This window comes from Hyposmocoma kahamanoa, unplaced genomic scaffold (genome assembly GCF_003589595.1).
Source record: "Hyposmocoma kahamanoa isolate Upper Pololo Valley unplaced genomic scaffold, ASM358959v1 279, whole genome shotgun sequence".
NCBI lineage: Eukaryota > Metazoa > Arthropoda > Insecta > Lepidoptera > Cosmopterigidae > Hyposmocoma > Hyposmocoma kahamanoa.
The window spans coordinates 444,059-458,955 of NW_020653776.1; the positions used below are offsets into that span (position 1 = coordinate 444,059).

Below are 14,897 nucleotides of genomic sequence, written 5' to 3' on the forward strand. Positions count from 1 at the left end.
TCAACTAACAAAACAAACCTCTATTTTAGTATTGCATAACGTCTAAAAGATTAATTCAGATTCAGAGTTCATTTTTTGGGTTGGAAATTGAGTAGACTCCGCAGTTGACCGATATATTCGAAGGGAAAAAGTTGTGCGATTGATATCATAAAACAATGTAAGTTTTTGAGTTTATTGTGTTTTGTAAATAATGTTTTTTATCTTTTTTTTTTAAATCATCTAAATTTTAACAAGTAGGTAACTATTTTTACGGATTGAAATTAGGGAACATGATCATATTATTATACCTGATAGTGTTTAAAGTCAACAATGTTTCCGTTTTAATTATATAGTGCAGGGTCAAGGAAATGTCAAGCAGTTCAGTTCTATTTCGCTTGTATTACGAACGACCCAAAGACCATTGTGTCAAGTTTGATGTCCTCTTGACAGCTGCGAATTCAGCAACGAAGCCATATTTGCCATAGATAGAGCCTGTACACATGGCGCATTTATGCCGTTCACTTGCGTTTTTCGCTTGCTTTCCGTGATTATCTTCGCGCATACGCACAGGTAGGAGTGTATGATCTATGGGTAGGACTGTTCACGAGTCGCTCGCTTGCGCCGGCCGCTTAGTTTGCGTTGGATTTATTTGCGTTACTCGAGTTTGATATCTGGCAAGCTTGATATTTCCACGCAAGCGACAAGGAACGTTTGCGGAGGACAGCACCACTGGCCAATCACGGAGCAGCAGCCGGTTCGAGAGTGTTGACAACCCAAACAAAGGCAAGGCGCCGCGTATGCGCGCAAGTCTCTGCAACGCAAAGCGGAAGACTCGTGAAAGCCTTTGCGCGGAAGGCAGATTTCTATGCCGTATACCCAGCCAACGCGAGCAACCGAAAAACGCAAGTGAAATTCTCGTGTATCATTAGTACGCGCAGATGACGTGCTCAAAATGAGATTCAGTCGCAGCCAGTAAACCTTTGAAAACGTCTACAAATGCGCGTAAAAAATACGCTTTATTTAAAAGCCTATGCTCTTAAATAAAGCTTTTTTCTAATTTTTTTTGAGAACTACGAAAACACATATCGCTCTGCTATTACAATAGTAAAACTGAACGTAAAATTTGATTCTCTACACGTCAAGAAAAACCTCCTTAGAACATTGTAAGAAACAATTAAAAGATATATACTTAACTCAAAATGAGACAAAACTTTTTGTAAGTCTTTATATCATATCATATATATCATATATATCAGTATATTTGGCGAGTAGAAAATTGGTTAGATGTCTGTAATAAAATTGGCCGTGTAGGTTTAAATATAAATTTAAATATAAATGTTAATAATATATCACGGAAAGTGAGAAATTCGTTTTTCATCGATTCTGAAAAAATACACTTTTTGAGTTAGTACACTATTGTATTAACAGTGCGATATATATTTAGTATTTATATTATATTTATATTATTAGTAGCAGTAGAGCTCCCTGTAATAGAGTTCGTCCAGGGAAGTTCTGCCACCTTACCTATGTGGCGGCTTTAGACGACGCCTATCATCACCGGCTGGCTGTGGCAGTCTCTTTGGACGAGAGTCGCCAAGGAGAGTGTCATACTTGCCGAAAATGTTTGACAGTTTTTAGTTACGTAAATGGCCATGTCAGCGATTGCAAATTGTTTGCCGGGTTTGATAAAAAGCTATTTGTAAAAACCACGAAACCTTAGAATAATAACGCATAGAATGATAGTTTCATATCAAACGAACTGTCACAAGTGAGGCAAAAATCAAATTCATGTAGGCTAGTTTTAGTAGTAGGTTAATTTTCGGTTTTAGTGAATATTTATATAAAAATACAAGTTGAAACGCGTTACTTCCTTGTGGAATGTGATGTTAGTATCTATTTTATGTTTGTCTGACGTATTTTTACACTCATTTACCGCACATTTCGTCATTTTTAGCTAAAATTCTTGATCTGTTCGCGGTGCAAGTTGACCTTGAGCACTGAAGGCCCGCCCGCTCGTGTAGGCCCATTGGGCGCGCTTCAATTTGCCTCACTTAGCGTGTGCGGACTAGGTTTCTATGCGTTATTATTCTAAGCACGAAACATTATATCGCCATTCACGAAGTTCACGAGGCCGTTTTATTGTTCGTTAGGGGAGCGATAAATTATTAATTAATATTAACCTATTTCTGCCGCCAAGCAGTAAGCAGGAAGCATTACTTCGTTCCGGTTTTGAAGGGTAAGGGTGCTGGTGGTGATGGGCGCAGTGGCAGTGCTATTTACATCTCTGAGCATCATTGCAACTGTTACGGATAAGCGTGTCGCTTATCACCAGCGCACGTCATGTTCTTCCCGTCCCTTGGCTTTATAAAAATAAAAATATTTCCATTTCTCATGCATGTACTTTTTGAATTACGAATCTAGTATTTCTCAGCACGATGGGTGATCCCTGACACAACTTTAAAATAAGTATGAGACAAGGGAATAAAGAGATTTTCATTTGTCCTACAGAAGCATGTTGAAAGTAGTTCTCTATTATTTCGCCTTGAAAGCCATGGGCGAGAGCACCAGGATGCTGCTGGCATACGGCGGTCAGGAGTTCGAAGATCGCCGCTTGACTGAGGAACAATGGCCCGAATTTAAACCAAGTAATTCTACCATTAAAATTTAATCGGAAATTTAAATTGTCGCATCACAGAATGTGGTTAAACCTCTAATTGATGAGCCAGTTCAAAAAAACAAGTGAACATTTACAGCCAAACATATAGCCGCGTTTTAGTTAGTGGACGGCAGAAAGATGGTCCAGAGCCCGGATTAAATCGCCCAGAATCGACGGCAATACCATTTACGACAATTATAGTTTTTTTTTATTTAAGGAAACAAACAGTCATCACCAGACAGGTAATAAATCAAAATAGATACACATACAGACCTAGAGTTCCATTAACAAAAACTAAAATACAATAATAAAAAAATAAGAAAAATTAAAAACTTAAACAATTAACGTTACTTAATTACATGTACAAGTACACTAAAAAAGAACAATAATAGGAATAAAAAAAAACAAACATTTTATACTAAATAATTTTATCACTACATTTGTTGTTAAAATAAAGCTCTTACCCTTACCATATAACCTTGTGAAGAAATCCCAAATATGTCTATATGACTTAAATTTTCATTATAAAAATCCAAAGAGCGCCTATAGAAACCATTTCTTTGGGAGTTTGTCCTACTAAGTTTACAACAGAAAGTAGCTTTAGAGCGCAAGGTGATGCGAGAGGGAAGTTTAAGGCCAATTTTTTGTAAAAGATCCGGTGAATCGTTTTTCGAATCGCGAATTTGTACAAGAAAAACGAATCAAAGTTTCTATTGTGTAAGAATGGAACTTAAATTCTTTGCATGACAGTACTCTGCACCGGTCCGATAACAAAGGTTCTTGATAAACTTTTTCTGCACTTTTTCTAAACCATCAACATGTAAACTACAGTTCCAAATTCTAAGATAAGTATCACAAACGATGAGTACAATGTTTTAAAAGTAAGAGCGTTACGGAAATGCTGGGAGACACGTAAAATAAAACCCAAAAGTTAAAAGGATTTTGAGATAACATTTTCGATATGAGAATAATCGTCCTACCTTCGTGAATCGTCCTACCAGCAAGCGGTTCGTGTGGGACCAAAAGTTTCCTACTGGCATGATGTAACAACTGGTGTTCCGCAGGGTGGAATTCTGTCACCACTTTTGTTTTCTATTTTTATTAATTTTCTTTCTTTCTGATTTAGCTACTCTTACCATTTTTAGGCTGATGACTTGCAGATTTACAAGCAGGCGCGATCTACAAAGCGTTAGTGCGTGGACAACTAATTTTGGGATATCTGTCAATCCTTTGAAATGTCAAGCAATTATCGTAGGTGGATCTAAATAGATATCCAAGGTTGACCATAGTTCGCTCCATCATGTAGTGTGTGAAAACTCGTCTGTTCCACTAAGCGTTTGTGTTAAAAACCTTGGCCTCTACATTGACTCTACACTAAGTTGGTCTTCACAGGTGTCCCGAGCTTAGTCGTAGGGTTATTTCTTCTTTACGTTTCCTCAACCGCTTTCGGAATTTACTTCCTATTCGTACTAAGATCTTACTTGTCACTACCCTGATATTCCCACTCCTTGATTATGCTGATGTCTGTTACCTTGATCTCAATGGAAATCTATTAGATAAGTTGGACCGCCTTCTCAATAATGCTACCCGTTTCATCTTCTGCTTACGGAAATTTGATCATGTTTCTTCTTTCGGTCTCAACTTAAATGGCTCCCTATTCGTCAACGTCGGCAGAAGAGATTCCTCTGCACGTTGTACTCTATTCTTTTCAATCTTCACTATCCAGAATACTTAAAATAGAAATTTCAATATCTCGGGGGCTCTCACAACCTCCCTCTTCGATCCATGAATTCACTCTCGCTCACTGTACCTCTCTTTCATTCTGGCTTCATATATGACCCCTTCACTCTCCAATCGATACGTCTCTGGAATGCTATCCCAGACTCCATCAGAAGGTCTCCCAGTATATTTATATCTCTATATATCTCTTTCAAAAAGTATGTTCATGAGCATCTTTTAAATTGTTTGTCACAATGATAACCATCATCATATTCTGTATTGTATATACATATTATGTATATGACTGTGTTAGGTTGTATGTATGAACGTATTAGGTTCGTTTGTTACACATAACTTATTATTAACCTAATATTTTGTTTAATAATTATTAATATAATTTAAATAATAATATGTAATATATAATTTATTAATATAATAATTCGCCACGTTCGTCAATTTCTCTTAAATTTTTCTTAAAGGTTCACTGGTAGAGAATGCTTTTAGCATTAAGTCCGCCTTTTGTACCATCATGTCTTGTGGTCAATAAAGTTTTAATAAATAAATTAAAATTTAATTTAATGTCAAATATAATACCAAGATCTCTAACCTGATAACGCATTTGACGATGGTGCCATTAAAACCATAATTAAATAGAAAGGGTTGCTTTTTTCTTGTAAAGGTGATATGATGTTTGGAAGGATTGAGGTGTAGTTCGTTGTTAGTACAGAATGTCGGAAATCCATCAAGATCTCTTTGCACATCAAGAAAATCAAGTTTTTCAGTAATAATTTATAACAAAATGTAAATTAATGTTATAACAAAATGTTGACTTTCTATTGAATAGATTCGCTTGATAATCGCACGAAACAAAATGATACAAAGTGTCGTATGCACTTGAATCTTCAAAAAAAAGAATCGTAATCTGCATCAGTATTAGTGAGAATCCACAGGATTACAAGGTGTTGTTGTTGATGATGATGTTGATGGACAGTTGTTGTTGATGTACAAACTGTTGTCTCGTTTTTCGTGTAAATAAATTTTTTACATCGAAATTTGTAAAAAGTATGGAATTATATCAAATTCCCTATTTACGTATTCTTCTTCTGCCCAGGATTTTAGCCAGATATGGGTTATAACCCGGGTGGGTTGATTGGGTTTTAATGTAGGTACTGCCAATTTCTGTTTGTGCATTACTAATATTTATTTGTAGTAAGAATTTTGAAATGTTTCTGCCAAATAATAGATCACACAGCATTGTTGCAATACTGTCGTAACTGAAAGATAACGGAATTGAGAAAACGATTTGAAATAAAAAAAAATACTCAATTAATCTAACTGCGAATAATGGGATTATTTTTATTTATATATAATAATTAGTTATCCATTTTTAAACGAGAATATGAATTTATTGTTTCTATTCAATAATTTTTTGAACATTCAAAAAATTCGTAGACGTTCGCAACTACAATCTTATCTTGTATTCCTATTTGATAAAAAAGCAGCTATAGGTTATCAACAGATATCGGAATAAGTAAAGTATGTTTTTAAACTTTAAGGAAGTATAGAATGAATAATACTATAAAAAAATAATTAGTACACTCCTGGATATAATTAATTAAGACGAACGCTTTTAAAAAGCTGGCTACATAACGTCTAATTTGAAAGAAGAATGACTTCAATCGTGTTCTGATTTTTTTCTTTTGTTTCTGGCACCTCGCGGTTTGCGTTTGTGTCACTGCAAAACAGAGAAACTTATTAACAAAAATCAATGGAAAGGTTAAATAATTTGGAAGAACGGATCGGGAAGTGCTGCTATAAGGTTTAATAGAAATACATAAACATAAAAAATATACGACAAAATGTAATATATAGCTATATATTTATAATTTGACACCATTTAAAATTTTATACTAAGTGAAACCATTATTTCGATTAAACGTTCTATGTGGCCAGTGCTTCATATAAACGGTGTACCATAATCCTTTTTTTTTAAATTCTTTAAATATGTTAAGAATAATATTTTTACTTGCAATTACTAAAAATTTTTATAGAGAAATGTACAAACATTTTGAGAGCACTTTTAAGCGCTTGTATTGTATACCCGTGTGAATTGACTGGTAATGGACAGTTTCTCTAAATTTGCTAGTGATGGCTAGTGTTAGATTTGATGTAAGACTTCTTTGTTTTTCCTCGTCAGATATTCACATTTTGTGAAGTACCAAAACAAAAGCGAAACGTAATTTCTCTCTTTACAGAGACGCCGTTCGGTCAAATGCCAGTGCTGGAAATAGACGGCAAAAAGTACGCCCAAAGTTTGGCAATTTCACGCTACCTCGGCCGCAAGTACGGCCTGGCCGGCGACACTATGGAGGAGGATTTGGAGATCGACCAGAACGTAGACTTCCTCTACGACATTCGAGCTAGTAAGTAACAATACAATGCGATATACAATACTGCAGGTTCAGCAATAATTAGAAGGCATGCAGATGGAGAAAGTGCAATGTCCTTATTGTTAGAAATAACGATTATGTCAATGCTGGAGTCAGTGCCGGTACTAGCTCATGTAACGTCTAGGTGCAACTAATACCCTGGCGCCTTCTAGTAGGCACTCGATTAAAATGGAATACTTAGTCTTCTTCTTTTTATCGTATCGATGGCACGCCGACCGCGTCACTAGTAGCCGCCGTTAGGGCACGCAGAGCATGATATGAGATGGGCTATCGTTTGAATCGCACCGCACAAACAATCCAGACTAGAACAATCCGAAAATCCACAATAACTGAACAAATTGTCCTTGCTCCGACCAACCTGAGACCAACCAGCCTGATGGCAATTGGTGTCCAGGAGGAAGAGTCTCAGAAAGCGGGACAAATGTAGATTGTATTCTGGCACTTCGTCTGAGTCGGCTCAATGCTCAGAAGAATCGATACATTTGACAAAACTTGTGGCTCCTCAGTCTCTGGTGTGGAATATTTAGTTAATATGTTGTTTCCATTGAAATTTTGGTGCAATTGTAAATGATGTTGGGAAGCATTAGCTCGTTTACTTCGCTTGCGTTGCGAAGGAAGCAGGCTCTTTGGGGGTGTCGCCGTCGCGAGCGGCGCTCGATGCCCTCTGAAGCTGAGTACTGACTAGTGAGCCGTGACCATAATCGTTGCATGTTATGTTATAGTTGGCGAAATATTGTTAGCACAGATTAGTCTTATCGCTTCTTCTTTTGAATACAATAAGACAAAAGAGTGAGCAGTCTCGGTAACGCACGTGCCAGCTGTATAGCGCAAACAACTAATTTAAACACTTTTCGCATTGGCGCTTAATTCTAAATTTGATACCTTTATGCGGACTTTGTTGAAATTGTCAGAAAACACTCGGCAGTCGGTATTTTATGAAGTATTTACAGATTTTAAAAAAATGGCAGGATGTGTAAAGAAATAATTAAAAACTAGCGCATCCATGACTCGTACGATGGACTAAGATCATTAAGTCCAAGTACGCGTTCGAGCTTGCCGCGTGTGTTTGATCTTTGTACGTAACAAAGATCGAACGAATCGGTTTGAACCGTTGCAGACGCTATGCCAACTAAGCCACGGAACGAACCAGATCGTGGTACCTTGAGTTTGGACTTACTTGGAAGTGCTGCATACGCATTGAGGAAACTGCGTCCTCTTGTTTCCAATGTGGTATTGAGGCAGACGTATTTTGCATATTTTCATTCGTTGATGTCTTATGGCATCACACTGTGTGTTAATTCAACTGAGTCGATTAGGGTATTTATTCTTCAAAAACGTCCACTAAGCGTGAACCAGCGGACCTTACAACTTTTTCTATGTACATTTTACACCTTTTACATCTTTGTTTTTGGTTTTTAACGACTTTTTTGTCGTAGCGCCATCTATGAGAAATCTATTTCTTCAACAGCCACATTGTTTTAACGGCGACAAAAAATATGGTGGCGATTATTACGGATGTTTTTTAACGACCTGTCCATAGCAGGTGCAGTGCCACTCAGAGCTTTAAATCACAAAGACCTGAAGGGCACTGCCACTGCGCCCGTCGCCTTGAGACATAAGTTGACAAGCTCCATTTGCCTCATCACCACCCCTTACCCTTCGAAACCGAAACGCAGTAATGTTCACTCTTCTACTTGGCGACAAAAACAGGTATAGTGCCAGTATTTCCCTGTACGAACACGTTGACAATGAGCCCTACAGCTATCGAAATGATGATGAGTGGTGGTGTATTCCAGGGGCTTTGACAGTGGAAAATGAAGAAGATGAGGAGGTTAAAAGGAAGAAGCACGAAGAGAATACCAAAATTCATTACCCGTTCTTGCTGAAGACACTCAATGATACCGTCGTCAAGAATAACGGACACCTCGCCCTTGGCAAGGTACACTCAGCAATATAAATTATCAAGTATTCAAATTGTCCTCTGTTTTTTTGTGTGACACCGTTTGGTCACGCGATTGGGTAAATCCGTAATATTGATATGATATTTGGTTTTTGTAAAACGCTCTTTTGAAAAATTTGGTATGTGAAATATGAAAGGACGTAGATAGAGGTAGATGTTTTAGCAAAGAAATTTTTTTTTTTTTTTTTTTTTTTATTGCGACTCGACAAAATGACTGCACCGCGCCTGATGGAAAGTGCGAATACAGTCCAGAGATGAGAGTAACGGATGGAAAACACAAATATCTTCACTCCGTCACTATCATTTTGCCGGTCTGGCCAAATGCACTGGATGTACACCAACTGATCCCTGAACGCGATTCGCAAAAGCGTTTCACTGTGGAGGGTTTTCCGCCGTGTGTACTGTGGTCGCTATCCAGTCGGCACAGAGCCTACCACAATGCTAAGCAGATGGACACTTGTGACGCCCTCGGTCGCCTCTTACGACCCCCACGGGCATGTATGGGGAGGCGACAATGTATTCTTAAGCCGTCGCCCCACGGCAAAACTTTTAAAATTTACACGTTGGAAATGAAACCATACAGGTTATTTATGAAACACTGACAACTATATAAATAATAAAGAATGCTTTTTTTTTCCATGACTTTTTACAAATTTGTTTAAATATAAAATTACCAAATATAAACTTTTACGTTTTAGTTGTATGGGAGAGTTGGGTATTATGGGTATTACCCCGCGGCTGATAATTTCGCGCCTGTTTATATTTCAATAACTACACGCCATGGAATTAATAAGTACTTCGTACAACTGGAAGGCTTACTGTGTATTGAAGCGTGCGCCGAGCGAGATGTCATAAATCTTGGTCCGTCTCTTTCTGACTAGTGGTAGACCTGTGGTAATAACAAACAGAGATGACGCCATATTATTTTAGTGTTGCCTAATGTAAAACAAATAAAACTTTCCAATAATATTTAAATATCGTGAAATAATATAAAGACTTTGATTTATTTGCGACCTATTGCATTCATAGTTGGTATGGTATTATTTACAAACATCTTATAATATTCATGGACAAAATGACGTATTGTTTTTATGCCAATTTTTTTTTATAGTCAACTACCGTATTGTATCAAATATATCACATGGCAATTGTGCGAAAGGGACACACCAAGAAAGAAGATGTCTCACTTGAGCTCAGATCTCTAAGGAGATATTGGTTATTTAAAAAGTATTTTATTGCTATTCACTTAACGTTCATTTTGATATGTCAAAATAATTGCAGTGAGCTTTCCAGTTGTACGAAGTACTTATTAATTCCATGCTACACGCTACTGAGGGCGCGTTCCCATTATGTCGTAACATTTTGTTTATGGTTTGACGACTGTCGCGTTCAGCCTGTTCCCATATTATAAAGACTATCTGTCGTGACTGTGTCGTGATCGTTTATGTTATCATTGAACGACTGTTGTGTGTAGCTGTTCCCACAAATCGTGACGACAATTTATCGGTTTACGGCAGCGGCCTTGTCGTTTGCACGACAGAATCGTTTGAAGTTCGTTCGTCGTCACATTTTTATCGTGACGTTTTATTTATCGTCCGACGACTGTCGTTGTAACTCTTTCCATTGTCATGACAGTCTGTCGTCATAAGGACAAAAAAGTCGTGAACGACGGTCGTGTTGTACTGTATGTGAACAACTTCATTTAAATATACAAGTCACGACACTTTAAACTGCACGACTATCTGTCATTACGACATAATAACTAGCCCCAGTATAATAACTCTCCGCATGCATATTACTTCATTCTTAGGCTGGGAACAGATTGATTGCATGCTTGCAGTTCGACTCCATGAACCATGACCGCATGAAGTTGATAACGACTTCACGATTAACCGCTTGCATCGATTGCATGAAATCGGTTTCTCAGTTTGTATAAATAAAAATACAAGGATAAAACTGAACAATGGACTGTATTTAATTATCAATCAAATTAAAAGACACCCTGTATTAAGTCTATGCCATATGGACGGTTAGGTCGACTAGGGGTAGCCGACCTTTTGGTTCTGCGAGCCTTCTTACGCATTTAACAGAAAGATGTAAAGGAATGCCAGCTTTAAGGTTGATAATTGTAATTATGTAATGTAATTAAAGATCACATAGGCTTAAAAAGTTTCTAAGAACGTCAATCATTAATGATGCAATAAGAACGTAATATCAAAATGAATTTTACGGCTTACGGGTAAGTAAGGTATTAAAGATTAATTTTAATATTTTCTTCACACTTGTCTACTTAGAACCAAATGGTTGGTTAGGGGGGTCAGGGGGTCGATTCAGAACCTTACGACAACTCAGTTGTCTACCGGTTTCTTTTCATTTTCATTCACAACGCCCGAATCTAATGTCAATAATCTGTCGTATTCGAAACCGAACCAAAATGACGTCACACCCGTATGATTACTCGAATTTCTCAACCGGCAAAGGCTACAAACTTTATTTCAGAACACAGTTATCGAATGAACATGGATGGAATGGATGTTTACAAAGCAAGAATGTAATATGGAAATCTCTTATTATTTTAAATAAAGTCTGGATTTTGTTCAATATTTTGTTCGATTTAAAGTCTTAAAAATGTACATAAAAGGACTTTCATTTTTTTTTTATCTATAACTCCGTCAACGCTGTTGGAGAACGATATCGTATCTGTATCCGAATAGAACGTTTAATTCGGAATGTTCTGAATAGCTCGGAAAACGCCCTTCGATTCGAGAAAGATATTGAACGATTTGGTTAAGATAACGAAGAGTTCTGAATCGGAGTCCGGGTATCTTTGGGTATCGACTGTACAGCCAATTTTAAGAGAGAGAATAAAAACATGTTGCCAGAATAATAAAATCTGAGTGTAAACCAATAGCAATTATTATAATTTTACTAAGTTTATAAATTAATTAAACAATGTTGATTTAAACTTACACGATTTTCACACATTGTATTTGATTTTTTAGTTCGGGACTTAATCGTGTATAAAACATATTTTAATTACTTCGACGTTTCGGACGTATCGCAACGTCGATGGTCCCGAAGGGACTGAAGAGGCAGGTGACAATTTCTTCTAGCCGTGCGAGTTTTTTCTAACTACCCGCATTTGGACTTCATTATTTATTTGTGAACTAGGGCTGTCACTAGACCGACACACAATACTCACGACGTTGCAATACAATACGTCCGAAACGTCGAGGTAATTAAAATATATTTTATACATGGTTAAGTCCCGAAATAAAAATATTTTTTTTTTCTTTTAAAATTCACAACATAATATATATTTTTTGTTCCAGCTGACTTGGGGTGACTTCGTTTTCACGGGTGTGTACGATTATTTCAAAATGATGATGAGAATGCCCGACCTCGACACGAAGTACCCAGTCTTCAAAGAGTTGAATGATAAGGTGCTGGCTCTGCCCAGGGTGAAGGAATTTGTCGCCAAGGCACCGATTTCCGATTATTAAATGGATGATTTGTTTTCATTGACTGTAATAACTTGCATGATGAAATCTGTTAGCAGGGTACCTATTTTAAATCTCAGTGTCCACACATCGGATCTCAATTGGTGAGCCTACAGCGTGGGCACGGTCAATTCTTTAATTTATACTTTATATAGAAATTAAATAATGCATGTATATACATACAGGCTGGTCCATTTACAGCGGTCCAAAATTGTTTTTAAGGTACCTAACTCAGATTTATCCGAGTTTTATTAGAGATTTATTTATACACAAAAGAAAATGTAGCGCTGTATATATAAAAAGAACTTTAATTGTTGTGTGCACATGTCATAAACAGAATGGTTTTAAAAGAAAACGTGTCAATAAAATAAAAAAATATTATAATGTATGTACAGGGTCTAAAAGTTTCATTGGGAACGAAACAATTTTTGTCTAATTATAAGACGATTGTCAATGCTATGGAATTGATTATAAAGTTAATAAAAAAAAATACAATAGTATTTGATGGTACGATTGCACTACATAAATCAAAATCAGAAACGAATGCTCGATGTATAGATGCGAAACGTAGTATTATAAAAACGTGTAATAAATAATTTGAATCGTCAAAGTTTTTCAATTTTAAAATACCTTAATAAAATATTTTTCCTTTGTGCGATGTAAATCAAACAATAACAATTACATATTTACTTGCATATAATTTGCTTGATATCCTAATACCACTTAAGTATTGTATTGCAAAATAATATTTCCAGTCTGTAACATTAGTATTAGAAAAAAATTCGGGAGCTTTTTCGCTGTACCTGGCAATCTTACACGCACACAAATGCGCATGTCCCTACAGCGCCCCTCCTAGTTGTCACGCACACAATAAATGAAAAGCGGCTTCACATCGTTTGTTGAGTATGCTCAATCTGCCTATGTTTTGTAATCTGAGTGTTTATCAAAGAAGTTAGATTCCTAACAAATTGAAATACGTATTCATTGATTTACAAATAAATGGACGACGGGTCTAATACAAAAACCACGAAAAAAATGTCCCAAGTCAACCTATTTAAAGTAGTGACATGTAACGGAATATGAAAAAGCTTTTAAATTGTAATGTCATCGCAGTACTGTCTAATTTTGCTTGCTTTGCTGTCAGTCAAACAAACGAAGACTAAAGCGTGAATGACGCTCTGTATACGATTTTAACGCCCTATAAGTTCGGACACTTTTTAGCGCGGACCCGACGTCCATATAATTGTAAGTCAATGTACGTATTGAACATATTTTAACTGAATTCCGTTGTATTAATAGATTTAGACATTAATTTTTTAATTACTATATATTTAAATGAAGCGACTTACAATAATAAACAAATCGACTATGAAGGTAAGGGCGAGATGAAGTGATTTAGATCAGTAGGGCTATCACGAACAAGAGCTACTTGCGCGAGAGCGACATAAAGCGCGAGATCTCTATGCGAGAATAGCAGTATGTCGCGCCTTATGCCGCTCTCGCTCTAGTCGCGCTCCGTCGTGCAAGCCCTACAGTTAAGAGAAAAAAAAAAATTACAAGAATAAAAAAATAATACGGTTTTCTCTAATTTTCTGGAAACCCGGCGAAATTAATATTCCATTTATGACCTAAAAGCGTAAGTAGATTATTATTCCATCGTTTTCCTCATACGATTTTTTCGAATCTTTTAGAATAAACGGGAATGTATGAAGAGAGTGGAGGAAGTGGAAGACACGAAGGAGGTATAACAGGTGACAGGCGTGATTATATATATGTATTTTATCGAAATAAATCCATTAAGCGTAGAGTTATTGAAGTTTTTAATCTTTTTATTTTTCTTGTGAAGTTGGTGTTTGATAAGATTATTCCGGTGGGTCGTCGAAATATGTCAACAAATATCTACAATAACTTTTTTATAAAAAAAACCGACTGAAGTTCGTGGACTTCATCTATTTGCCAAGTTTTATTCAAATTACCTTATTAGGTTACCGGAAACTGCGAGAAACCGGATTCATCCCTTCGTTTGTCAACCCTAGAGGTGGAAAATTTTCTTCAAATTAAATGGGACCAATACTAAGTGTCCGTCAGGGTGGCTGTACCAAACAAGACGATAAACTGTCTTTTTAGAAGATACGTTTTGCAAAGGCGTTTTATTAATTTTTTAAAATAATCTTTTATAGAAGCTTCTTAAAATAGTGAAAAAAAAGTATGTTTAGATAGAAATTAGTTAGGAAATAGTAAATTATATACTGCTAGAACCAAGAAAAACGTAAAGTGGTCCAGCCAACCTGACGTCAGAATGGCTGGCCACTTTATTTCTTTAATACTTCCTTTAGCGCAAAGGTATGTCAATAAAGTTACTAAATAGTAGAAAATGGGTAGTAAATAATGACCACAGCTTAGAATAATAACGCATAGAAACCTAGTCAGCACACGCTAAGTGAGGCAAATTGAAGCGCGCCAAAAGAGCCTACACGAGCGGGCGGGCCTTCAGTGCTCAAGGTCAACTTGCACCGCGAAATCAAGAATTTTAGCTAAAAATGACGAAATGTGCGGTAAATGGGTGTAAAAATACGTCAGACAAACATAAAATAGATACTAACATCACATTCCACAAGGAAGTAACGCGTTCA

The 14,897-nt window shown here is 36.6% G+C and overlaps 1 protein-coding gene across 2 annotated transcripts; it reads left to right on the plus strand.

The window, feature by feature from the left end:
* Window positions 1-55: 55 nt before the first annotated feature.
* LOC113229152 (glutathione S-transferase 2-like) lies at window positions 56-12,486 on the plus strand. 2 transcript variants are annotated; one of them, XM_026462663.1, is made up of 5 exons: window positions 56-157; window positions 2,488-2,624; window positions 6,610-6,777; window positions 8,601-8,743; window positions 12,097-12,486. In XM_026462663.1, exons 2-5 carry the CDS (start codon window positions 2,492-2,494, stop codon window positions 12,265-12,267), a joined length of 615 nt encoding a protein of 204 aa, XP_026318448.1. In that variant the 5' UTR covers window positions 56-157; window positions 2,488-2,491; the 3' UTR covers window positions 12,268-12,486. The 2 variants fall into 2 exon arrangements, with proteins under 2 accessions (XP_026318448.1, XP_026318447.1); XM_026462662.1 differs by lacking the exon at window positions 56-157 and adding an exon at window positions 2,171-2,215 and having other exon boundaries at window positions 12,097-12,390.
* The last annotated feature ends 2,411 nt before the right edge of the window (window positions 12,487-14,897 follow it).